Source organism: Barbus barbus, assembly GCF_936440315.1.
Source record: "Barbus barbus genome assembly, chromosome: 33".
Lineage (NCBI taxonomy): Eukaryota > Metazoa > Chordata > Actinopteri > Cypriniformes > Cyprinidae > Barbus > Barbus barbus.
This window is the reverse complement of record NC_136761.1, coordinates 8,242,871-8,267,190: the sequence shown is the minus strand read 5'-3', so window position 1 is coordinate 8,267,190 and position 24,320 is coordinate 8,242,871. Positions and strand designations below refer to the sequence as shown.

At 40.3% G+C, this 24,320-nt stretch overlaps 2 protein-coding genes and 3 pseudogenes across 5 annotated transcripts; all 5 read right to left on the bottom strand.

Moving 5' to 3' along the window:
* Nucleotides 1–247: 247 nt before the first annotated feature.
* LOC306852921 (protocadherin beta-16-like) lies at nt 248–2,920 on the bottom strand (the record flags this gene model as incomplete). The annotated part of the gene is made up of 2 exons (XM_079390036.1): nt 248–262; nt 521–2,920. The coding sequence occupies 2 exons, from the start codon at nt 2,918–2,920 to the stop codon at nt 248–250; spliced, it is 2,415 nt and encodes an 804-aa protein (XP_079246162.1).
* Nucleotides 2,921–3,191: 271 nt separating this feature from the next.
* Nucleotides 3,192–10,329, bottom strand: LOC306852920 (uncharacterized protein; the record flags this gene model as incomplete). The annotated part of the gene is made up of 3 exons (XM_079390035.1): nt 3,192–3,212; nt 4,195–6,642; nt 7,933–10,329. 3 exons carry the CDS (start codon nt 10,327–10,329, stop codon nt 3,192–3,194), a joined length of 4,866 nt encoding a protein of 1,621 aa, XP_079246161.1.
* Nucleotides 10,330–11,740: 1,411 nt separating this feature from the next.
* On the bottom strand, nt 11,741–13,989 carry LOC306852919 (protocadherin gamma-A5-like; annotated as a pseudogene). The gene has a single exon. The product of its transcript is annotated as a protocadherin gamma-A5-like (transcript).
* A 1,555-nt stretch (nt 13,990–15,544) lies between these two features.
* On the bottom strand, nt 15,545–17,795 carry LOC306852918 (protocadherin gamma-A5-like; annotated as a pseudogene). The gene has a single exon. The product of its transcript is annotated as a protocadherin gamma-A5-like (transcript).
* A 1,196-nt stretch (nt 17,796–18,991) lies between these two features.
* On the bottom strand, nt 18,992–24,088 carry LOC306852917 (protocadherin gamma-A3-like; annotated as a pseudogene). The gene is made up of 2 exons: nt 22,056–24,088; nt 18,992–19,111 (listed from the first exon to the last, which is right to left on the bottom strand). The product of its transcript is annotated as a protocadherin gamma-A3-like (transcript).
* Between the last annotated feature and the right edge of the window lie 232 nt (nt 24,089–24,320).

Sequence of the window (24,320 nt, the reverse complement as noted above, 5' to 3'; positions counted from 1 at the left end):
CTGCTGCTGAAAAAAAAAAAAAAAAAAAAAAAAAAAAACTAAAAAAGACTCAGTTAAAGAGATGCATCAGAATGACCGCTTTGCTGTATTTCAGGACCATGGTCAGGGCAACTGACGTTAATTTTTTCATGACAATGGCACTTCAGGGAAAAAAAATAATAATAATGACACTAATTATTAAATAAATAGGTAATACTAATAATAATAATAACAATAGTTCGAAAAAACAAAAGAAAATATAGAAAAACTAATTGTACTTGATCTAAAAAGGAAAAAAAAAAATGTATGAATAAAAATAGAGAACGATGACCCGAGTAACAAAACTGCAGAACACTACACAAATTACGAAACTATGCTAAAAGTTAAAAACAATTTCAGTTTGTTAGAATTGCAGAAACGATTCGCTTCAGAAAAGTAATCGGTTCAACAGTTGAAGCAAAAATGACAAATCGTGAGAACCAACGTTTTAAATACTGCATACATTAGTAAATAAAATAAAATAAAATAAAATAAATCTCACCTTATCATCAAATTCTTCACTGATCGGTTTTCCTCTTTGCGCATGCGTGAGTGTTTGTGTTCCACTGGTATCCAGGCTAATGATGCTTTCACTGCAAGGTCTGCTATATTTCAGATCACTCTTTCTGGAGTCAGTGGTTCTGCAAACCTCATAATTGTACACGTGCTGTAAAGTTCCTGTGCCCCCTACGTCTGCGTAAAGAGGCGGATAATACGGAATAACTGGAAGATTCGCTCCAGATTTGTAAAACATCCGCTCGCGTCTCCATCTGTAGCATTTGACTGACAGTATGGCGATGATAGACACGATAAAGAGAAACGAAACTACAGCCAAGGCCAAGACCAGATAGAAAGTCAGGTTGTCGTTGTAGTCCTTGTCGTGCGTAAAGTCAGTGAACTCCGAGAGCACTTCAGGGAAGCTGTCCGCCACCGCCACGTTTACATTGACTGTAGCTGATCGAGAGGGCTGCCCGTTGTCCTCCACTACAACAGTGAGTCTTTGTTTCACAGCATCTTTATCTGTCACTTGGCGCACAGTTCTTATTTCTCCATTCTGTAAGCCCACTTCAAACAGAGCCCTGTCTGTGGATTTCTGCAGTTTATATGAGAGCCAGGCATTCTGTCCAGAGTCCACATCAACAGCCACCACTTTAGTCACCAGATAACCCACATCTGCAGAACGAGGCACTATTTCAGCCACCACAGAAGCACCTGACTGGACCGGATACAGAACCTGAGGCGCGTTGTCATTCTGGTCCTGAATCATTATTTTCACGCTCACGTTGCTGCTGAGAGGAGGGGAGCCTCCGTCCTGCGCTTTTACGCGGAACTGGAAATATTTGATCTGCTCATAATCGAAAGATCGCACTGTGTGTATGACTCCACTATCAGCACTAATGGACACTAACGAGGAGACGGGCACTCCGTTAACCGACGAGTCCTCCAGTATGTAAGACAAACGGGCATTCTGGTTAAAATCCGCGTCTCTGGCTCTGACTGTGAATATGGAAAGACCAGGTGTGTTGTTTTCTTGAACAGAGCCCTCATATGAGCTCTTGTCAAAGACAGGCGCGTTATCATTCACATCTGATATCTGTAAGGAGAGAGTGACGGTGCTGGAGAGAGAGGGCACGCCCTCATCAGCGCACGTCACACTGATGTTATACTCAGACTCGCGCTCTCGGTCTAAATCACCATCCGTGAATAAACTGAAGAAATTGGCATTTGTCGACTTCAGATTAAAAGGGATATTATCATTAATGGCGCACTGAACCTTTCCATTCTCACCAGAATCTGAGTCTTGGACATTCAGCATAGTCACAACGGTGCCCGGTTTTGAATCTTCGGAAAGAGTGCTTGATTTTGACATTATATTAATTGCTGGTTTGTTGTCATTCACATCAATTACATCAACAATCACTTTGCATGTGTCAGAGAGACGTCCTGGGTCTCTTGCCTGAACGTCAATTTGATAACGTTTAACTCTTTCATAGTCTATATCGCCAGATAACCTTAACACTCCCTCGTTTCTATCTATTTCAAAGAGGTTAGTGGTGCCACCAGAAGATTTCGAAATATGATATTCTATTTTACCATTCTGTCCTTGGTCAGCATCTGATGCTTGAACTGTAGTTAAAATTGTACCCTTTGGAGAGTTTTCCGCAATGCTGGTCTTATAAACAGACAAAAAGCAAACTGGCGCGTTATCATTTGTGTCCTCGATTGTGATTATAATCGGAATTGTTCCAGACATCTGCGGGTCTCCCCCGTCCACAGCAGTAAGTAAAAGTGAAATGTGCTCTTGTTTTTCTCGATCTAAAGGTTTTTGTAGAATAATTTCAACATTTTTGCTACCATCCGGCATATCTTGAGTTTTTAAAATAAAATAATCAGCGGAATGTAAAGAATAACTCTGTACGCTGTTGAAGCCAACGTCATCATCCACTGCTGTTTCTAAAACAAATTTAGCTCCTGTCGGAGATGATTCACTTATATCAAATTTGATCTCTTTAGCTGCGAAAACAGGAGCGTTGTCATTTACATCTAAAATCTCAACTGTTATGCTATAAAACTCCATCGGGTTTTCCAAGGTAATCTGAAAATGTAGCGCGCAAGGCGTTGTCTGTCCGCACAGCGCCTCTCGGTCTATTCTCTCTTTGATAAGGAGGACACCTCTTTCTTTATTCAGCTCGATGTATTCCGCGCTGTCTCCTGTATAAATACGCGCTTTACCCGATTTCAGTCTCTTTACATCTAAACCCAAATCCTGCGCTATGTTCCCGACTAAAGAGCCTTTCGCCATTTCCTCAGGAATAGAGTAACTGACCTGCCCGAGAGCCGAACTGAGAGAGAGAAACCAAATAAACAGCAGTACTTGCCGCGCCATTGTTCTGTCCGACATTTTGCAGAAGATCATGGAAGGAAGATTAAGGCAGAAATCAAATAAATCAATCCAAGAAGCTGGAGGAAATCATGTATGAATCCAAAGTAACAAAAATTAAGAACGTCTGTAATTCCAGAAGTATACTGAATAGAGTATCTTCGTGATTTGTTTTTACTTTCCTCCTCAGACTGTGCTCTCAGCTTCTGTCTCTCTCTAATAATATGGAGATGATGGGGGTTGAACTGCAGCAGATCTGCTCTCTAAACTGACATATTAACCAACAGCGGCACTATGAGTCCAGTCTGATGAACTACAGAAAATTTAAAAAGAATAAACCTTTATCTCTGTGTCAGACACGTCTAAGAAAAGCAATTTCCTAAACAAAGTACTTAAGTATAAAACTAGCAAATGTACATTATCATACAAACATCTAAGAGATAAAATGATTGTATGAGTTTGTGTAAATGAGATTTAACGGAAATAAAATAAAGAAATCAATTTCTCGTTCCCTCAGTGTTTTGATAAGACCCTATACCCGTGTCCATCGTTTAGAGAGAGAGGGAGAAATATCTAAAATAGAACCGAACACATACCTAGTATCTGAAAAACAATGACACGTTGTATCGCTTAACTGTTGGACAGACAGAAAAACTGCAGAAAAAAATGCATCAGAATACTTGAGGAAAATGTCAGCCTCGTTGCATTTCAGGACCATGGTCAGGGAAGCTGAAGATTCTCACTTACTGTGTTATAACGACAAAGACAAGTATAACAGTTGTGCAGAGAAAAAAAAAGAGTTAAGGTCAAATAAGAAAATGCAACCGCACGTTAAATCGCTAGTCTATATATCAGTGAGTGTGCCATTGCCTCGGACTTAAAATTAAACTAAATAAACAATAAAAAAAAAAAAAACCTGATATATAAAACAACTTCTACTTAACGCATAAGCGTTTTCTTTTTTTTCCTTGGCTGTACAAAAGGAGATACGAATGAAAAGAGAGAATAATAATTTGAGTAATAGAAATACAAAAAATATACAACTGAGAAAAAAAAAAATGAGTGACTGAAATATAAAAGATCAAAATACATTGTCAAGTACTAAAATATATTTAATATATTTATACATATAAAATATGTTTAGTTGTCAACTACTTAATTACAGAAACGATTTCTTTTCAGAAAACTAATCAGCCATACTGTCAACAGCTAAAGCAAAAATGATTGATTATGAGAAACAACGCTATATATCTAATATATATCAAAATAGATTAACTGTAAAAAACAATTCTCACCTTACCACAATCATCAAAATTTAGCGTCTCCCTTTGCGCATGCGTGAGTGTCTGTGTTCCACTGGTGTCCACACTAATGATGCTTTCACTGCAAGGTCTGCTATATTTCAGATCACTCTTTCTGGAGTCAGTGGTTCTGCAAACCTCATAATTGTACACGTGCTGTAAAGTTCCTGTGCCCCCTACGTCTGCGTAAAGAGGCGGATAATACGGAATAACTGGAAGATTCGCTCCAGATTTGTAAAACATCCTCTCGCGTCTCCATCTGTAGCATTTGACTGACAGTATGGCGATGATAGACACGATAAAGAGAAACGAAACTACAGCCAAGGCCAAGACCAGATAGAAAGTCAGGTTGTCGTTGTAGTCCTTGTCGTGCGTAAAGTCAGTGAACTCCGAGAGCACTTCAGGGAAGCTGTCCGCCACCGCCACGTTAACATTGACTGTAGCTGATCGAGAGGGCTGCCCGTTGTCCTCCACTACAACAGTGAGTCTTTGTTTCACAGCATCTTTATCTGTCACTTGGCGAACAGTTCTTATTTCTCCATTCTGTAAGCCCACTTCAAACAGCGCCCTGTCTGTGGCTTTCTGCAGTTTATATGAGAGCCAGGCATTCTGTCCAGAGTCCACATCAACAGCCACCACTTTAGTCACCAGATAACCCACATCTGCAGAACGAGGTACTATTTCAGCCACCACAGAAGCGCCTGACTGGACCGGATACAGAACCTGAGGCGCGTTGTCATTCTGGTCCTGAATCCTTATTTTCACGCTCACGTTGCTGCTGAGAGGAGGGGAGCCTCCGTCCTGCGCTTTTACGCGGAACTGGAAATCTTTGATTTGCTCGTAATCGAAAGATCGCACTGCGTGTATGACTCCACTATCAGCACTAACGGACACTAACGAGGAGACGGGCACTCCGTTAACCGACGAGTCCTCCAGTATGTAAGACATACGGGCATTCTGGTTAAAATCTGAGTCTCTGGCTCTGACTGTGAAAATAGAAAGACCCGGTGTATTGTTTTCTTGAACAGAGGCCTCATATGAGCTCTTGTCAAAGACAGGCGCATTATCATTCACATCTGATATCTGTAAGGAAAGAGTGATGCTGCTGTAGAGAGAGGGCACGCCCTCGTCAGCGCACGTCACACTGATGTTATACTCAGACTCTCGCTCTCGGTCTAAATCACCATCCGTGACTAAACTGAAGAAATTGGCATTTGTCGACTTGAGGGTAAAAGGGATGTTCTCAAGAATTGAACAATCAATTTTACCGTTTTCTCCTGCATCTGGGTCTTGCGCGTTTATCACGGTTACAACAGTTCCAGGATTCGAGTTTTCTGATATTGTGGTTAATTTAGACATGATGTTGATCTGTGGTTTATTGTCATTTATATCAATCACATCCACATCGATTTTACAAGAATCAGTCAGACCCCCGTCGTCGCTCGCCTGCACATGAATTTGATAGTGGCGAGCTTTCTCGTAATCTATATTCCCTGTTACTCTCACCTCACCGTTTGTTTCGTTAATTTCAAACAATTCCGGAACGTTGTCGAGAGTATTTGTAATAGCATATGTAATTTTGCCGTTAGATCCCTCATCCAAATCAGAAGCGTTAACCGTCATTACAACTGTGCCTTTTAGAGCATTCTCGGTGATACTCGCTTTATATATTTCCTGCGTAAAAACAGGCGCGTTGTCGTTGGCATCTAAAACAGTAATATGTATCTGCGCAGTACCAGACAATTGTGGATCACCTCCATCTATCGCTGTCAGAACCAGAGACAAATGCTCTTGCTTTTCACGATCGAGAGGTTTTTGAAGAACCATTTTTACTAGCTTACTACCGTCTGCCTGACTTTGTAATTTTAAAGAAAAATTATCAGTAGGATTTAATATATAAGTCTGAAGTCCGTTTATTCCGACGTCTAAATCCATCGCTCTCTCTAAAACAAAAACTGCCCCAGTCGCAGCTGACTCACTAATTCTGAATTTCATCTCAGCTCGTTTAAAATATGGAGAATGGTCATTTATATCTGTAACTTCGACTGTAATGGAGTAAAACTCTATTGGATTTTCTAAAATAATCTGAAAATGTAGCGCGCAAGGCGTTGTCTGTCCGCACAGCGCCTCTCGGTCTATTCTCTCTTTGATAAGGAGGACTCCTCTTTCTTTATTCAGCTCGATGTATTCCGCGCTGTCTCCTGTATAAATATGCGCTTTACCCGATTTCAGTCTCTTTAAATCTAATCCCAAATCCTGCGCTATGTTCCCGACTAAAGAGCCTTTAGCCATTTCCTCAGGAATAGAGTAACTGACCTGCCCGAGAGCCGAACTGAGAGAGAGAAACCAAATAAACAGCAATACTTGCCGCGCCATTGTTCTGTCCGACATTTTACAGAAGACCATGGAATGAAGAGTAAGGTAGAACGCAAATAAATTAGTCTTAAACAGATGAAATAATGTATAAATCCAAACTGACAAAAACGAATAAAGTCTGTAATTCCAGAAATATATTGAATAGAGTATCTCCGTGATGTGTCTTCTCTCTCCTCCTCAGACTGTGCTCTCAGCTTCTGTCTCTCTCTAATAATAATATTGAGATGATGGGGGAGGAACTGCAGCAGATTTGCTCTTTAAACTCACATATTGACCAACAGCGGCACTATGAGTCCAGTCTAATGAACTACAGAAAATGTAAAATTAAGAACACTGTATCTCAGTGTCAGACATGTCCGAGAAAACCAAATTAATAAAATCCTGAAGTATAAAAGCAACAAATATCTCATCACATATCTGTATAAAATGAATTTAATGAACTTATGTAAATAAAATTTTAAGGAAAAATACAAACGTGACCCTGGACCACAAAACCAGTCTTAAGTGTCATTTTTTTTCGAAATTGAGATTTATACATCATCTGAAAGCTGAATAAATAAGCTTTCCATTGATGTATGGTTTGTTAGGAGCGGACAATATTTGGCTGAGATACCACAATTTGAAAATCTGGAATCCGAGGGTGTAAAAAAGTCAAAATATTGAGAAAATCGCCTTTAAAGTTGTCCAAATGAAGTTCTTAGCAATGCATATTACTAATAAAAAATGAAGTTTTGATATATATTTATGGTAAGAAATGTACAAAATATCTTAAATGGAACATAATCTTTACTTAATATCCTAATGATTTTTGGCATAAAAGAAATATCGATAATTTTGACCCATACAATGTATTTTTGGCTATTGCTGCAAATATACCCCAGCGACTTAAGACCGGTTTTGTTGTCCAGGGTCAGAAATAATTTCGTGTCTCCTCAATTTTGTTTAGGCCTCTTCATTATGAACATCAATAAGCGATAAAGGAATACATACCTAAAATACAATTATAAGCAGGAGGACAAACCAATAAGATTCTGAAAAAAAAATCTCTTCTGTTTTAAAGAGATGCTTCACAGCAGATGAGGCAAATCACCGTGAGCATTCAGGACCATGGTCAGAGACGCGAGCCGTTAAATAGAGTTTCTCATTTCGAAAAAGCGAAAATCGTGCAGGGAAAAATGTTATCACTACAAATGAATAATTGTACATAAGATAACGAGATAATGAGGACAAGTGGACAACAGACAAAAATTATATGCAAGTGACTGTCCCACAGTATTTCAGAATATTACAAAAATGACAAATTATGAGAAACAATGTAAAGTAACTTTATAAATTAGCTATAAAAATATTTCTCACCTGATCATCACAATCAAATTTCAGTTTTTCTCTTTGCGCTTGCGTGAGTGTCTGTGTTCCGCTGGTGTCCAGACTAATGATGCTTTCACTGCAAGGTCTGCCGTATTTCAGATCACTCTTTCTGGAGTCAGTGGTTCTGCAAACCTCATAATTGTACACGTGCTGTAAAGTTCCTGTGCCCCCTACGTCTGCGTAAAGAGGCGGATAATACGGAATAACTGGAAGATTCGCTCCAGATTTGTAAAACATCCGCTCGCGTCTCCATCTGTAGCATTTGACTGACAGTATGGCGATGATAGACACGATAAAGAGAAACGAAACTACAGCCAAGGCCAAGACCAGATAGAAAGTCAGGTTGTCGTTGTAGTCCTTGTCGTGCGTAAAGTCAGTGAACTCCGAGAGCACTTCAGGGAAGCTGTCCGCCACCGCCACGTTAACATTGACTGTAGCTGATCGAGAGGGCTGCCCGTTGTCCTCCACTACAACAGCGAGTCTTTGTTTCACAGCATCTTTATCTGTCACTTGGCGAACAGTTCTTATTTCTCCATTCTGTAAGCCCACTTCAAACAGCGCCCTGTCTGTGGCTTTCTGCAGTTTATATGAGAGCCAGGCATTCTGTCCAGAGTCCACATCAACAGCCACCACTTTAGTCACCAGATAACCCACATCTGCAGAACGAGGCACCATTTCAGCCACCACAGAAGCACCTGACTGGACCGGATACAGAACCTGAGGCGTGTTGTCATTCTGGTCCCGAATAATTATTTTCACGCTCACGTTGCTGCTGAGAGGGGGGGAGCCTCCGTCCTGCGCTTTTACGCGGAACTGGAAATCTTTGATCTGCTCGTAATCGAAAGATCGCACTGCGTGTATGACTCCGCTATCAGCTCTAACGGACACTAACGAGGAGACGGGCACTCCGTTAACCGAAGAGTCCTCCAGTATGTAAGACACACGGGCATTCTGGTTAAAATCTGCGTCTCTGGCTCTGACTGTGAATATAGAAAGACCCGGTGTGTTGTTTTCTTGAACGGAGGCCTCATATGAGCTCTTGTCAAAGACAGGCGCGTTATCATTCACATCTGATATCTGTAAGGAGAGAGTGATGCTGCTGGAGAGAGAGGGCACGCCCTCATCAGCGCACGTCACACTGATGTTATACTCAGACTCGCGCTCTCGGTCTAAATCACCTTCTGTGACTAAACTAAAGAAATTGGCATTTGTCGACTTTAAGGTGAAAGGGTTGTTCTCATTTATTGAACAATGAACTTTCCCGTTTTCTCCCGAATCAAGATCCTGAACATTTATCATCGTAACCACCGTCTCAGACACAGAATTTTCAGCTATCACGTTTGTTTTGGACACAATATTGATCACTGGCTTATTATCATTGATATCAATTACATCAACTATGATTTTACACGAATCGGAAAAGCCTCCATGATCACTCGCTTGAACGCGAATCTCAAAGTGCCGAGCTTGTTCATAATCAATTAGACCGATCAATCTTACTTTGCCATCAGTCTCGTTAATTTCAAATATGTCTCGAATATTATCTAGCGTGTTTGTTATTGAATAGATTATTTCACCGTTTACTCCTTGGTCTGGATCTGACGCAGTAACTGTCGTCACAACAGTACCTTTTGGTAAATTCTCAGTTACAGCTGTTTTATAAACGGATTGTGTGAAAACTGGAGCGTTATCGTTTGCATCTAAAACAATAATATTTACCTGAATATTACCAGACATTTGAGGATCTCCCCCGTCAATGGCTGTTAACGTTAAAGACATGTGGTCCTGCTTCTCACGATCTAGAGGCTTTTGTAAAATCATTTCGACATTTTGTCCTCCCACTGACTGGCTCTTGAATTTCAGGACAAAATTATCTGTCGGTTTTAATGTGTAGGTCTGCAAACCATTAATTCCGACGTCAAGATCTCTAGCAGGTTCTATTGTAAATTTGGTACCAATGGACGCAGATTCGCTAATTCTGAATATAATTTCGCTTTTTTCAAAAAATGGTGCGTTGTCATTTATATCAAGCACCTCAACATTAACACTGTAAAACTCTATCGGGTTTTCGAGAATAATCTGTAAATGTAGCGCGCAAGGCGTTGTCTGTCCGCACAGCGCCTCTCGGTCTATTCTCTCTTTGATAAGGAGGACTCCTCTTTCTTTATTCAGATCGATGTATTCAGCGCTGTCTCCTGTATAAATACGCGCTTTACCCGATTTCAGTCTCTTTAAATCTAATCCCAAATCCTGCGCTATGTTCCCGACTAAAGAGCCTTTCGCCATTTCCTCAGGAATAGAGTAACTGACCTGCCCGAGAGCCGAACTGAGAGAGAGAAACCAAATAAACAGCAATACTTGCCGCGCCATTGTTCTGTCCGACATTTTACAGAAGATCATGGAATGAAGATTCAAGTAGAAAACAAATAAATCAATCCAAGAAGCTGGAGGAAATGGTGTGTATATCCAAAGCGACAAGAACTAACAAAAAAGTGTCTGTAATTCCAGAAAACGGATTATAAACTCAGTATCTCCGTGATTTGTGTTTTCTCTCTGCTTCTCATGACTGTGCTCTCAGCTTCTGTCTCTCTCTAATAATATGGAGATGATGGGGGTTGAACTGCAGCAGATCTGCTCTCTAAACTGACACATTAACCAACAGCGGCACTATGAGTCCAGACTAATGAACTACAGATATAACCAAATAGACCCCGTTTTTTCCCCTTACACTACGAGAAATGTTTTAGAATTATACCACTTTGTAAAAATCATTAAAATACAGCTGTTGCGATTGTCAATCAAAATACAATGATCTAAAAATGAGTTATTATTGTATGACTTCGTTTAAACAAATTGTGAAAGTAACAACAGAAAAATAAAATAAAAAAATAAACAAAACAACAACAATAATAATAATAATAATAAAACAAAATAAAATGAAAAGGGATAGATATTGAATTAGCACAAACTTATGTGTGCCCTTAACGGAATAATAGAGAAACGAGAAATATATGCATATGAACGAATAAGATACTTTTAAATTCTAAATATATTGAAAGATTGGAAGGAAGCAGACGTTCTAGAAGATATGCTTCAATGAACGGAGGTAAAGAAAAAAGTAGGCAGAAGAACACAAGACTGAACCTTTCAGCACCACGGCCAGTTACCATTACTGAATTTTGTTTCTGCTGCTCTTCACAAGTATGAAAGAAAACATTTTAAAAACGCATTTTGGGTTTACAAACTTTAAAATATGGATAAGGCAGATTAAACCACTTTACATTACAGCAGAAACGGCTGAAATAATAATCTTTCTAAAGACCGGAAATGGTTTTAAAAGTAGCAACAAGAGATTCTTCATCTTATTTAAAAACTGCTGAAATGCGTTTAAGTTAACAAAAGAAATAACAAAGAAGTAGAAACCCCACATTAGAGCATTAACACAAGAAAATAAATATCATGGAAATACTTTAAAGTACAGCAACGGTGCCATCATGAAAACAACATTGAGTATGTGAGTAGCAACTTGCTTGTTATCGTATGCAAAAACGGAGACATTTAAGATATATATATATATGGACGGGTTGAATGCTTTTGCAGTCTAAAATGTTGTAAGCTTCTACACAAACTGTAAATAAAATTTCTCACCTGATCATCAAGTTCTTCATTAATCAGTTTTTCTCTTTGCGCATGCGTGAGTGTTTGTGTTCCGCTGCTGTCCAGACTAATGATGCTTTCACTGCAAGGTCTGCCGTATTTCAGATCACTCTTTCTGGAGTCAGTGGTTCTGCAAACTTCATAATTGTACACGTGCTGTAAAGTTCCTGTGCCCCCTACGTCTGCGTAAAGAGGCGGATAATACGGAATAACTGGAAGATTCGCTCCAGATTTGTAAAACATCCGCTCGCGTCTCCATCTGTAGCATTTGACTGACAGTATGGCGATGATAGACACGATAAAGAGAAACGAAACTACAGCCAAGGCCAAGACCAGATAGAAAGTCAGGTTGTCGTTGTAGTCCTTGTCGTGCGTAAAGTCAGTGAACTCCGAGAGCACTTCAGGGAAGCTGTCCGCCACCGCCACGTTAACACTGACTGTAGCTGATCGAGAGGGCTGCCCGTTGTCCTCCACTACAACAGTGAGTCTTTGTTTCACAGCATCTTTATCTGTCACTTGGCGCACAGTTCTTATTTCTCCATTCTGTAAGCCCACTTCAAACAGCGCCCTGTCTGTGGATTTCTGCAGTTTATATGAGAGCCAGGCATTCTGTCCAGAGTCCACATCAACAGCCACCACTTTAGTCACCAGATAACCCACATCTGCAGAACGAGGCACTATTTCAGCCACCACAGAAGCGCCTGACTGGACCGGATACAGAACCTGAGGTGCGTTGTCATTCTGGTCCTGAATCGTTATTTTCACGCTCACGTTGCTGCTGAGAGGAGGGGAGCCTCCGTCCTGCGCTTTTACGCGGAACTGGAAATCTTTGATCTGCTCGTAATCGAAAGATCGCACTGCGTGTATGACTCCACTATCAGCACTAACGGATACTAACGAGGAGACGGGCACTCCGTTAACCGACGAGTCTTCCAGTATGTAAGACACACGGGCATTCTGGTTAAAATCTGCGTCTCTGGCTCTGACTGTGAATATGGAAAGACCCGGTGTGTTGTTTTCTTGAACAGAGCCCTCATATGAACTCTTGTCAAAGACAGGCGCGTTATCATTCACATCTGATATCTGTAAGGAGAGAGTGACGCTGCTGGAGAGAGAGGGCACGCCCTCGTCAGCGCACGTCACACTGATGTTATACTCAGACGCGCGCTCTCGGTCTAAATCACTATCCGTGACTAAACTGAAGAAATTGGCATTTGTCGACTTCAGAGTAAAGGGAATGTTCTCATTAACTGAACAAAAAATGTTACCGTTTTCTCCTGCATCTGGGTCTTGCGCGTTTATCATTGTTACAACAGTTCCAGGATTCGAGTTTTCTGATATTGTGGTTAATTTAGACATGATGTTGATCTGTGGTTTATTGTCATTTATATCAATCACATCCACATCGATTTTACAAGAATCTGTCAGACCCCCGTCGTCGCTCGCCTGCACGTGAATTTGATAGTGGCGAGCTTTCTCGTAATCTATATTCCCTGTTACTCTCACCTCACCGTTTGTTTCGTTAATTTCAAACAATTCCGGAACACTGTCGAGGGTATTTGTAATAGCATATGTAATTTTGCCGTTAGATCCCTCATCCAAATCAGAAGCGTTAACCGTCATTACAACTGTGCCTTTTAGAGCATTCTCGGTGATACTCGCTTTATGTGTTTTGTGTGTAAAAACAGGCGCGTTGTCGTTGGCATCTAAAACAGTAATATGTATCTGCGCAGTACCAGACAATTGTGGATCACCTCCATCTATCGCTGTCAGAACCAAAGATAAATGGTCTTGCTTTTCACGATCGAGAGGTTTTTGAAGAACCATTTCTACTAGCTTACTACCGTCTGCCTGACTCTGTAATTTTAAAGAAAAATTATCAGTAGGCCTTAATATATAAATCTGAAGTCCGTTTATTCCGACGTCTAAATCCATCGCTCTCTCTAAAACAAAAACTGCCCCAGTAGCAGCTGACTCACTAATTCTGAATTTCATCTCAGCTCGTTTAAAATATGGCGAATGGTCATTTATATCTGTAACTTCGACTGTAATGGAGTAAAATTCCATCGGGTTTTCAAGAATAATCTGAAAATGTAGCGCGCAAGGCGTTGTCTGTCCGCACAGCGCCTCTCGGTCTATTCTCTCTTTGATAAGGAGGACACCTCTTTCTTTATTCAGCTCGATGTATTCAGCGCTGTCTCCTGTATAAATACGAGCTTTACCAGATTTTAGTCTCTTTACATCTAAACCCAAATCCTGCGCTATGTTCCCGACTAAAGAGCCTTTCGCCATTTCCTCAGGAATGGAGTAACTAACCTGCCCGAGAGCCGAACTGAGAGAGAGAAACCAAATAAAAAGTACTTGCCGCGCCATTGTTCTGTCCGACATTTTGCAGAAGACCATGGAAGGATGGTTACTGCAGAAAGCAAATAAATCTATCCAAAAAGCAGGAGGAAATCGTGTATAAATCCAAAGTAACGAGAACTAACAAAAAAGTCTTTAAGTCAAAGAAAAGGATACTAAACTCAGTATCTCCGTCATTTGTCTTCTCTCTTCTCCTCAGACTGTGCCCTCAGCTTCTGTCTCTCTCTAATAATATGGAGGTGATGGGGGTTGAACTGCAGCAGATCTGCTCTCTAAACTGACATATTAACCAACAGCGGCACTATGAGTCCATATGGATGAACTACAAAAATGACCGAATAAACGCAGGGTTTTTTTCCCTACACTACTAGACATGTTTTAGAATTATCCCACATTGTAAAAATAATTAAAAACAGCCGTTGCGATTTCCAATCAGCATACAATTATCTAAACAATTAGTTATGATTGCATGATTTCAGTTAAACAAACTACAATTGTAACTAACTAAATAGATAAAAATGAAAGTGTTAGATATTGAATTATAATAAATTTAGGTGTGTCCTTGACGGAACAGTAGAAACTGTAAATATATTAATATGAACGAATGCGACACTTTTAAATTCTAAACATATCGATATACTGGAATGAGGCATAAATTCAAGAAGATATGCTTCAAGGAACGGAGGTAAAGAAAAAAAGTAGGTAGAAAAAACCCATGACTGAACATTTCAGCACCACGGCCAGTTACCATTAAATTAAATTTGGTGCACACAAGCATATGAAAGATACTCAAAATAGTCCTAAAACCGCATTGCGGATTTAAAAACTGTATAATACGGATAAGGCAGATAGTACCACTTGACAGAGTAAAAATATGTTTTTTTTTTTGACGTTTCTGAAGACCGGAAATGGTCTTAAAGTAGTAACACGAGATTCTTCAGATTATTTAACAACCGATCAAATATTTTTAGAATCATATAATTTTACATAAACCACACAAATTACAAAAAAAAAAAAAAATCATACCTATTACTTGATAAATTATATATTGTATTAAAGAAAGTGATAGAAAACAAATAATTTGGGCAAGTTACATAAAGGAGGTTCAAGTATGCATACTCGACCAGGTAAAACTGGAAATGGGCCAAATCCTGCATTAAAGCACTAAAGCTAAAACCAACGTAACAAAAGAAATACAAAAGCAGCAGAAGACACACATTGGATCCGACAATTTAACACAAGAAAATAAACAGCAGGGAAATAAGTAAAATGACAGCAACGATGCCATCATGAAAATAACTAATTATGTGAGAAGAAATTTGCTTGTTGGATTGGAAATATTTAATATATTTATAAACTGTTTGAATGCTTTTGCAGTCAAAAAAAAAAATACTGTAAGGTGCTACTCAAACAGTAAATAAAAATTCTCACCTGATCATCAAAGTCTTCAATGATAAGTTTTCCTCTTTGCGCATGCGTGAGTGTCTGTGTCCCGCTGCTGTCCAGACTAATGATGCTTTCACTGCAAGGTCTGCCGTATTTCAGATCACTCTTTCTGGAGTCAGTGGTTCTGCAAACCTCATAATTGTACACGTGCTGTAAAGTTCCTGTGCCCCCTACGTCTGCGTAAAGAGGCGGATAATACGGAATAACTGGAAGATTCGCTCCAGATTTGTAAAACATCCGCTCGCGTCTCCATCTGTAGCATTTGACTGACAGTATAGCGATGATAGACACGATAAAGAGAAACGAAACTACAGCCAAGGCCAAGACCAGATAGAAAGTCAGCTTGTCGTTGTAGTCCTTGTCATGCGTAAAGTCAGTGAACTCCGAGAGCACTTCAGGGAAGCTGTCCGCCACCGCCACGTTAACATTGACTGTAGCTGATCGAGAGGGCTGCCCGTTGTCCTCCACTACAACAGTGAGTCTTTGTTTCACAGCATCTTTATCTGTCACTTGGCGAACAGTTCTTATTTCTCCATTCTGTAAGCCCACTTCAAACAGCGCCCTGTCTGTGGCTTTCTGCAGTTTATATGAGAGCCAGGCATTCTGTCCAGAGTCCACATCAACAGCCACCACTTTAGTCACCAGATAACCCACATCTGCAGAACGAGGCACTATTTCAGCCACCACAGAAGCACCTGACTGGACCGGATACAGAACCTGAGGCGTGTTGTCATTCTGGTCTTGTATCATTATTTTCACGCTCACGTTGCTGCTGAGAGGAGGGGAGCCTCCGTCCTGCGCTTTTACGCGGAACTGGAAATCTTTGATCTGCTCGTAATCGAAAGATCGCACTGCGTGTATGACTCCACTATCAGCACTAACGGATACTAACGAGGAGACGGGCACTCCGTTAACCGACGAGTCCTCCAGTATGTAAGACACACGGGCATTCTGGTTAAAATCTGCGTCTCTGGCTCTGACTGTGAATATAGAAAGACCCGGTATGTTGTTTTCTTGAATGGAGGCCTCATATGAGCTCTTGTCAAAGACAGGCGCGTTATCATTCACATCTGATATCTGTAAGGAGAGAGTGATGCTGCTGGAGAGAGAGGGCACGCCCTCGTCAGCGCACGTCACACTAATATAATACTCAGACTCGCGCTCTCGGTCTAAATCACTGTCTGTGACTAAACTGTAGAACCCATCGGGCGAAGACTGAATGACAAACGGAACATTTTCATTTAAGTGGCAATTAAGTTTTCCGCTTTCATTCGAGTCTACGTCTTGAATATTTAATATTGCTAAAACAGTGCCAGATTTTGAATCCTCTGATATCTGGCTTGATTTTGAAATAATATTAATAGTGGGATTATTATCGTTTGTGTCAATAACGTCAACAATTATTTTACACGAATCCGTATGACCGCCTTCATCTCGTGCCTGCACATCAATTTGATAATACTTACTTGTTTCATAATCTATGCCCCCGATAAGCTTTACAACACCAGCATCAGGATCAATTTCAAAAATATTTGCCGCTTTGTCCGCAGTACTTGAAATGGAGAATGATATTCTACCATTTGAACCTTGGTCAGCATCAGAAGCGTCAACCGTAGTTAAAACTGTGCCTTTTGGAGAATTTTCAGCTATGCTAGTTTTGTATATGGATTGTGAACACACAGGTGCGTTATCATTAGCATCTAAAACTGTAATATGTATCTTCATTGTACCGGACAACTGGGGCTCGCCTCCGTCGAATACTGTTAAAAGTAAAGATAGATGATCTTTTTTCTCTCGATCTAAAGGCGTCTGAAGAACCATTTCTATGGCTTTATTTCCATCTGGGAGATTCTGAAATTTCAAAACAAAATTATCTGTCGGTTCTAAAGAATAACTCTGCAGACCATTTCGACCGACGTCATGATCAATAGCACGCTCCAATATAAATCTAGCTCCTGCTAAAGACATTTCGTTTATTTCGAATGTCATCTCACTCTTACTAAACATCGGTGCATTGTCATTTATATCTGTGACCTCAACTGTAACGCGGTACAACTGCATAGGACTTTCGAGAATAATCTGAAAATGTAGCGCGCAAGGCGTTGTCTGTCTGCATAGTGCCTCTCGGTCTATTCTCTCTTTGATAAGGAGGACTCCTCTTTCTTTATTCAGCTCGATGTATTCAGCGCTGTCTCCTGTATAAATACGCGCTTTACCCGATTTCAGTCTCTTTAAATCTAATCCCAAATCCTGCGCTATGTTCCCGACTAAAGAGCCTTTGCCATTTCCTCAGGAATAGAGTAACTGACCTGCCCGAGAGCCGAACTGAGAGAGAGAAACCAAATAAACAGCAGTACTTGCCGCGCCATTGTTCTGTCCGACATTTTACAGAAGACCATGGAATGAAGATTAAGGCAGAAAGCAAATTAATCCAAAAATCTGGAGGAAATCATAAAAATATCCAAAGTGAAAACTGGTAATAAAATCTGTAAATCCTAAAAAAAAAATATATATAATAAATACATTATCTCTGGGATTTGCCTTCTTTCTTCTCAGACTGCGCTCTAAGCTTCTGTCTCTCTCTAATAATATGGAGATGATGGGGGAGGAACTGCAGCAGATCTGCTCTCTAAACTGACATATTAACCAACAGCGGCACTATGAGTCCAGTCTGATGAACTACAGAAAATGAATACACGTATACCTCGGTATAAATAAATACCTCGTTATTATTTCAGACGTCTATCGTTCATGTCGCAAAAAAATAAAAAATAAAAATAATAATAATAATAATAATAATATATATATATATATATATATATATATATATATATACATACATATGTATAAAGATACATTATATAATAATATATTAAATATATACACTATAAATATATTAATTAACATAATTTTGCACTGCAATAAACTTCTAGAAAATAAATATGTGGTTGGTTATTCTTTAAATTGTCATGTATGCCTAATAAAAAAAATAGGATTTTTTTATTAAATAGGAAAAATAAAAACAATTACGATAACAAATTACAAAATGTGCAAAAATGTAAGCAACATGAGACAACTACTTCTCTAAGGGAGGAAAACGGACTGTGTTATGTTATAAGGAGGAACATCCCACTGACAGTATTTCAGCACCATGGTCAGTGAATCAAGACATTTTCTACACGACGGTTTTATACAATGAATATATTACTCATATATCGTATGATAACTATCTAAAACGACAAAATGGGGTGTAGTTTCACTTTGAGAATGACCTTACTTGGTATCAAAAAAGCGTGTTTACAGCAAAGCACACAAGCAACTGTGACTTAATAGATTAATACCACAAATAGATTTCATATATGCACACACATACACACAAATAAATAAACAAATAAATAAAAAATCTAACAGATTCCAATATATGAATCTCACCTGATCATCGAAATCTTGATTGGTTGGCTTTTCTCTCTGAGCATGCGTGAGTGTTTGTGTTCCACTGCTGTCCAGACTAATAATGCTTTCACTGCAAGGTCTGCCGTATTTCAGATCACTCTTTCTGGAGTCAGTGGTTCTGCAAACCTCATAATTGTACACGTGCTGTAAAGTTCCTGTGCCCCCTACGTCTGCGTAAAGAGGCGGATAATACGGAATAACTGGAAGATTCGCTCCAGATTTGTAAAACATCCGCTCGCGTCTCCATCTGTAGCATTTGACTGACAGTATAGCGATGATAGACACGATAAAGAGAAACGAAACTACAGTCAAGCCCAAAACCAGATAGAAAGTCAGATTATCGCTGTAGTCCTTGTTGTGCGTAAAGTCAGTGAACTCCGAGAGCACTTCAGGGAAGCTGTTCGCCACCGCCACGTTAACATTGACTGTAGCTGATCGAGAGGGCTGCCCGTTGTCCTCCACTACAACAGTGAGTCTTTGTTTCACAGCATCTTTATCTGTCACTTGGCGCACAGTTCTTATTTCTCCATTCTGTAAGCCCACTTCAAACAGCGCCCTGTCTGTGGATTTCTGCAGTTTATATGAGAGCCAGGCATTCTGTCCAGAGTCCACATCAACAGCCACCACTTTAGTCACCAGATAACCCACATCTGCAGAACGAGGCACTATTTCAGCCACCACAGAAGCGCCTGACTGGACCGGATACAGAATCTGAGGTACGTTGTCATTCTGGTCCTGAATCGTTATTTTCACGCTCACGTTGCTGCTGAGAGGAGGATTTCCTCCGTCCTGCGCTTTTACAACTAAACTAAGCTGTTTAATTTTCTCATAATCAAATGAACGAACTGCGTTTATTACACCATTCTCTGAGTTTATGGACATATAAGAGGAAATCGGCGCTCCTCCAATTTGAGTATTTTCTAAAAAATACGACACTCTGGAGTTTTGATTCCAGTCTAAATCTCTCGCAGTTACACTACATATGGACATACCTGGTTCGTTATTTTCAAGAAGGTGTGTTGCATAGCTACTTCGATCAAAAATTGGTGCGTTATCATTGATGTCAGAAACCTTAAGGCGTAGTGTCGTTGAGCTCGAAAGTGCAGGTGAACCTGAATCGCTTGCGGTCACTGTTACATTATATTCTGAGTGAGTTTCACGGTCAAGAAAAGCATCTGTGATCAAATTATAATAGTTAGAGAGGGATGATTTGATGTTAAATGGAAGGTTTTCATTAATAAAGCACGTAACCTGTCCATTTCTGCCAGAATCAAAATCTTTTATATTAACCACTGCAATTGTTGTACCGGGAGGCGCATCCTCTGCTACGGGGCTCGAGAGAGACATGAGGTTGATTACGGGCGCATTGTCATTTACATCCACTACTTCAATTACAAGCTTACTTGTACTAGTCAGCCCTCCTTAGTCTGTCGCTTTAACTCTAATTTCAAAACGTTTGTCTTTCTCAAAATCAATATTTCCTAAAATAGACACCAAGCCAGTGTTTTCATCAATGGTAAAAATACCTCTCGAATGTTCTTTCAGGTCAGAGAAGGAAAACGTAATGTGTCCGTTTGACCCACTATCTGCATCTGTGGCATTAACGGTAGTAATGTAAGTGCCCCTCGGTGCATTTTCCATCACAGACGCCCTATAAACTGTCTGGTTAAACTCTGGCGCGTTATCGTTCGCATCCAAAACAGTAACATATATATTAACAGAGCCAGACCTCTGCGGGTTTCCGCCATCTACAGCGATCAGCTGCAGAGATAGATTAGGATGCTCCTCCCGGTCTAAAGCTTTATCAAGAACTATTTCGACATACCTACTTCCGTCGGGATTTGAGTGCTGTTTTAAATCGAAATAATTGTTCCTTGTGAGAACATAATTTTGCAATGAATTCAATTCTACATCAGCATCATATGCACTCTCTAATGCAAAGCGAGAACCAGGAGTCGCAGATTCGCTTATTTCGAAATTAATTTTACTTTTCTCGAATACAGGAGAATTATCATTAACGTCTATGATTTCAACAGTTACCTGATGCAGTTCAATTGGGTTCTCAAGAATGATCTCGAAGCTGAAGCTGCATGGTGTGATGTCGCCACAAAGCTGTTCTCGGTCTATTCTCTCACTCACGACTAGAATCCCTTTGTCTGTTCTAAGCTCTGCGTACTGGGTGCTTTCTCCTGTAACGATACGCGCTCGACCCGTTCGAAGCCTTTTCAAATCGAGCCCCAGATCCTGTGCTACATTACCAATAAGCGAGCCTTTACTCATTTCTTCAGGTATGGAGTAGCGGATTTGACAGATGGCAAAAGGAATGTAGCACGAGAAGAAAAACAATATTTGCCACTGCGGTTGGAAGAAAACACGCCATCGAGCGCATCCGCGTTGATAAAAATCCTTAACAGCCATACTGATTAACAAGCAAGTTCACCATTAATATTCCAATATGATAGAATAATATTACAAGGCAGGATTACAAAATTGTTTTGTATTCGTTTGGAAGAAAAAAAGACAAAGTCACCGTCTCACCAACCCGTAACAACTGAAACAGGAGTCTGCTGCGTCACAGCGCGCACTGTTGGGGTGGTGCCATGGTTTACTGTGAGGCAAGCCTGCACATAAAGTATTTCACTGACCAACAGCGGCCCTTAGAGTCCAAAATAAGCATTAACAGAACACATACATTTAAAGTAAGAGAGAAAAAAATAAAACTAACAAAAAAAAATCATGTAAAACGACAGCAGCGCTGTCCACTGAGGAGGTGCTGAAATATATACAATCTACGCACAAACATATAAAGACAAATGAGTAGAATGCTGCACAGGTCCAAAGTTTACCACATTACCATATTACATTAACTGAATACACAACAACAACAACAACGACAATAATAATAATAATAATAATATCTCACCTCTACCGGCGAATCTAATTCACCCAGCATGTTTTTCTCGCTGGGTTCGCGCTGCACTGTCAGTGTAGAATTAGGATCCACTATCAACACGTTCTGACTTCCAGGTCTGACAAACTTACAGTCACTGCTTCTGGAATCGGTCGTTCTGTAAACCTCATAATTATAGGCGTGCTGCAGAGTTCCTGTGCCAACAGTGTCCGCGTAACGCGGTGGATAATACGGAATAACTGGAAGATTGGACTTGTAATACAGTCGAGATTGCCTCCACCTGTAGATTTTAACAGATATTATGACGACCAAACATGTTATGAAAAGAAATGAGACTGCGGCCAAGGCCAAGACCAGATAGAAAGTCAGGTTGTCGTTGTAGTCCTTGTCGTGCGTAAAGTCAGTGAACTCCGAGAGCACTTCAGGGAAGCTATCCGCCACCGCCACGTTAACATTGACTGTAGCTGATCGAGAGGGCTGCCCGTTGTCCTCCACTACAACAGTGAGTCTTTGTTTCACAGCATCTTTATCTGTCACTTGGCGAACAGTTCTTATTTCTCCATTCTGTAAGCCCACTTCAAACAGCGCCTTGTCTGTGGCTTTCTGCAGTTTATATGAGAGCCAGGCATTCTGTCCAGAGTCCACATCAACAGCCACCACTTTAGTCACCAGATAACCCACATCTGCAGAACGAGGCACTATTTCAGTCACCACAGAAGCGCCTGACTGGACCGGATACAGAACCTGAGGTGCATTGTCATTCTGATCTTGGATGAAAATGTTCACAGTTACGTTGTTACAAAGCGGAGGAGAGCCGCCATCCTGCGCTTTAATTGTTATTTTAATGCTTTTGATCTGTTCATAATCAAAAGAGCGCACTGCGTGTACAACTCCGCTCTCAGCGTTAACAGAAACATACTTTCCTACAGGAGACCCGCCCAAGTCACTTTCTTCTAGAATGTAAGATATATGAGCATTCTGATTTTCGTCCGGGTCACGAGCTCTGATTGTAAGGATAGAAACACCAGGTGAATTATTTTCTAGCAAGTATGAATTATAAACACTCTCCTGAAAAACTGGGGGATTATCATTAACATCAGTTACTTTCAAATGAAATCTTTTTCTGCTTGTCAGAGGCGGCTTTCCGGAATCAGTGGCGACGACGGTGATGTTATACTCTGACAACTTCTCACGATCTAAAATAGCATTTGTGACTAAAGAATAATAATTTCTTAAAGTCGATTTTATTGTAAAATCTTCAGATCCTTCGATAAAACAATCGACTTTGCCGTTATCATCAGTGTCTGAGTCCTTAACATTTATTATTGCAATTGTGGTATCAGGTGTAGCATTTTCAGATACTGTACTCGAGAAAGACATTGTATTAATGACAGGCGCATTGTCGTTTACATCAATTACCTCTAATGCAATTTTACTAGAATCAGTCAATCCACCCTGATCCCTAGCCTCGACTGTAAGTTCAAATTTAGTATCTTTTTCATGATCAATTTCTCCAGCAACAGAAACAATACCAGTGCTGCTGTCAATATTGAATAACTGAGCAGCGGGCCCCTTTTGTTTGTAGAAATTGTACGTTATTCGTCCATATAAACCAGCGTCTGCATCTGTGGCGTTAACGGTAGTAATGTAAGTGCCCTTCGGTGCATTTTCCATCACAGATGCCCTATAGACTGTCTGGTTAAACACAGGTGCGTTGTCATTCGCATCTAAAACAGTAACGTCTATATTAACAGAGCCAGACCTCTGCGGGTTTCCGCCATCTACAGCGATCAGCTGCAGAGATAGATGAGGATGCTCCTCCCGGTCTAACGCTTTCTGTAAAACCATTTCCGCGTATTTATTGCCGTCTGGATTTGAGTGTTGCTTTAAAACAAAATGATTATTAGGCGATAAAATGTAATTCTGCAGTGAGTTCAGGCCTACATCATGATCATCTGCGCTTTCCAATAAAAAGCGTGAGCCCAGTGTTGCAGACTCGCTAATTTCGAATTTTAATTCTTTGTTCTGAAAGGAAGGCGCGTGATCATTTTCATCCAATATTTCGACAGTAACCTGGTGCAGCTCCATTGGGTTCTCAAGAATGATCTCGAAGCTAAAGCTGCATGGCGTGACGTCGCCGCAAAGCTGTTCTCGGTCTATTCTCTCACTCACGACTAGAATCCCTTTGTCTGTTTTGAGCTCAGCGTACTGAGTGCTTTCTCCGGTAACGATACGCGCTCGACCAGTTCGAAGCCTTTTCAAATCAAGCCCCAGATCTTGTGCTACATTACCTATGAGCGAACCTTTCTTCATCTCCTCCGGAATCGAATATCGTATCTGTCCTCTTGCAGTGTAAATATAACAAGAAAAAATTATCGATAACAGCCACATCATTTTCCATCGCCAAGATCGATGACCCCACTGAACCATAGTCACAAGGTTAACAAATTTTACATCCAGTCAATTACAAAAGTTTAGACGTAGTCCAAGATGCCGTGAAAAAAATAAATACAATGACAATTGTTTTGCAAACCTTGGTGCCTCG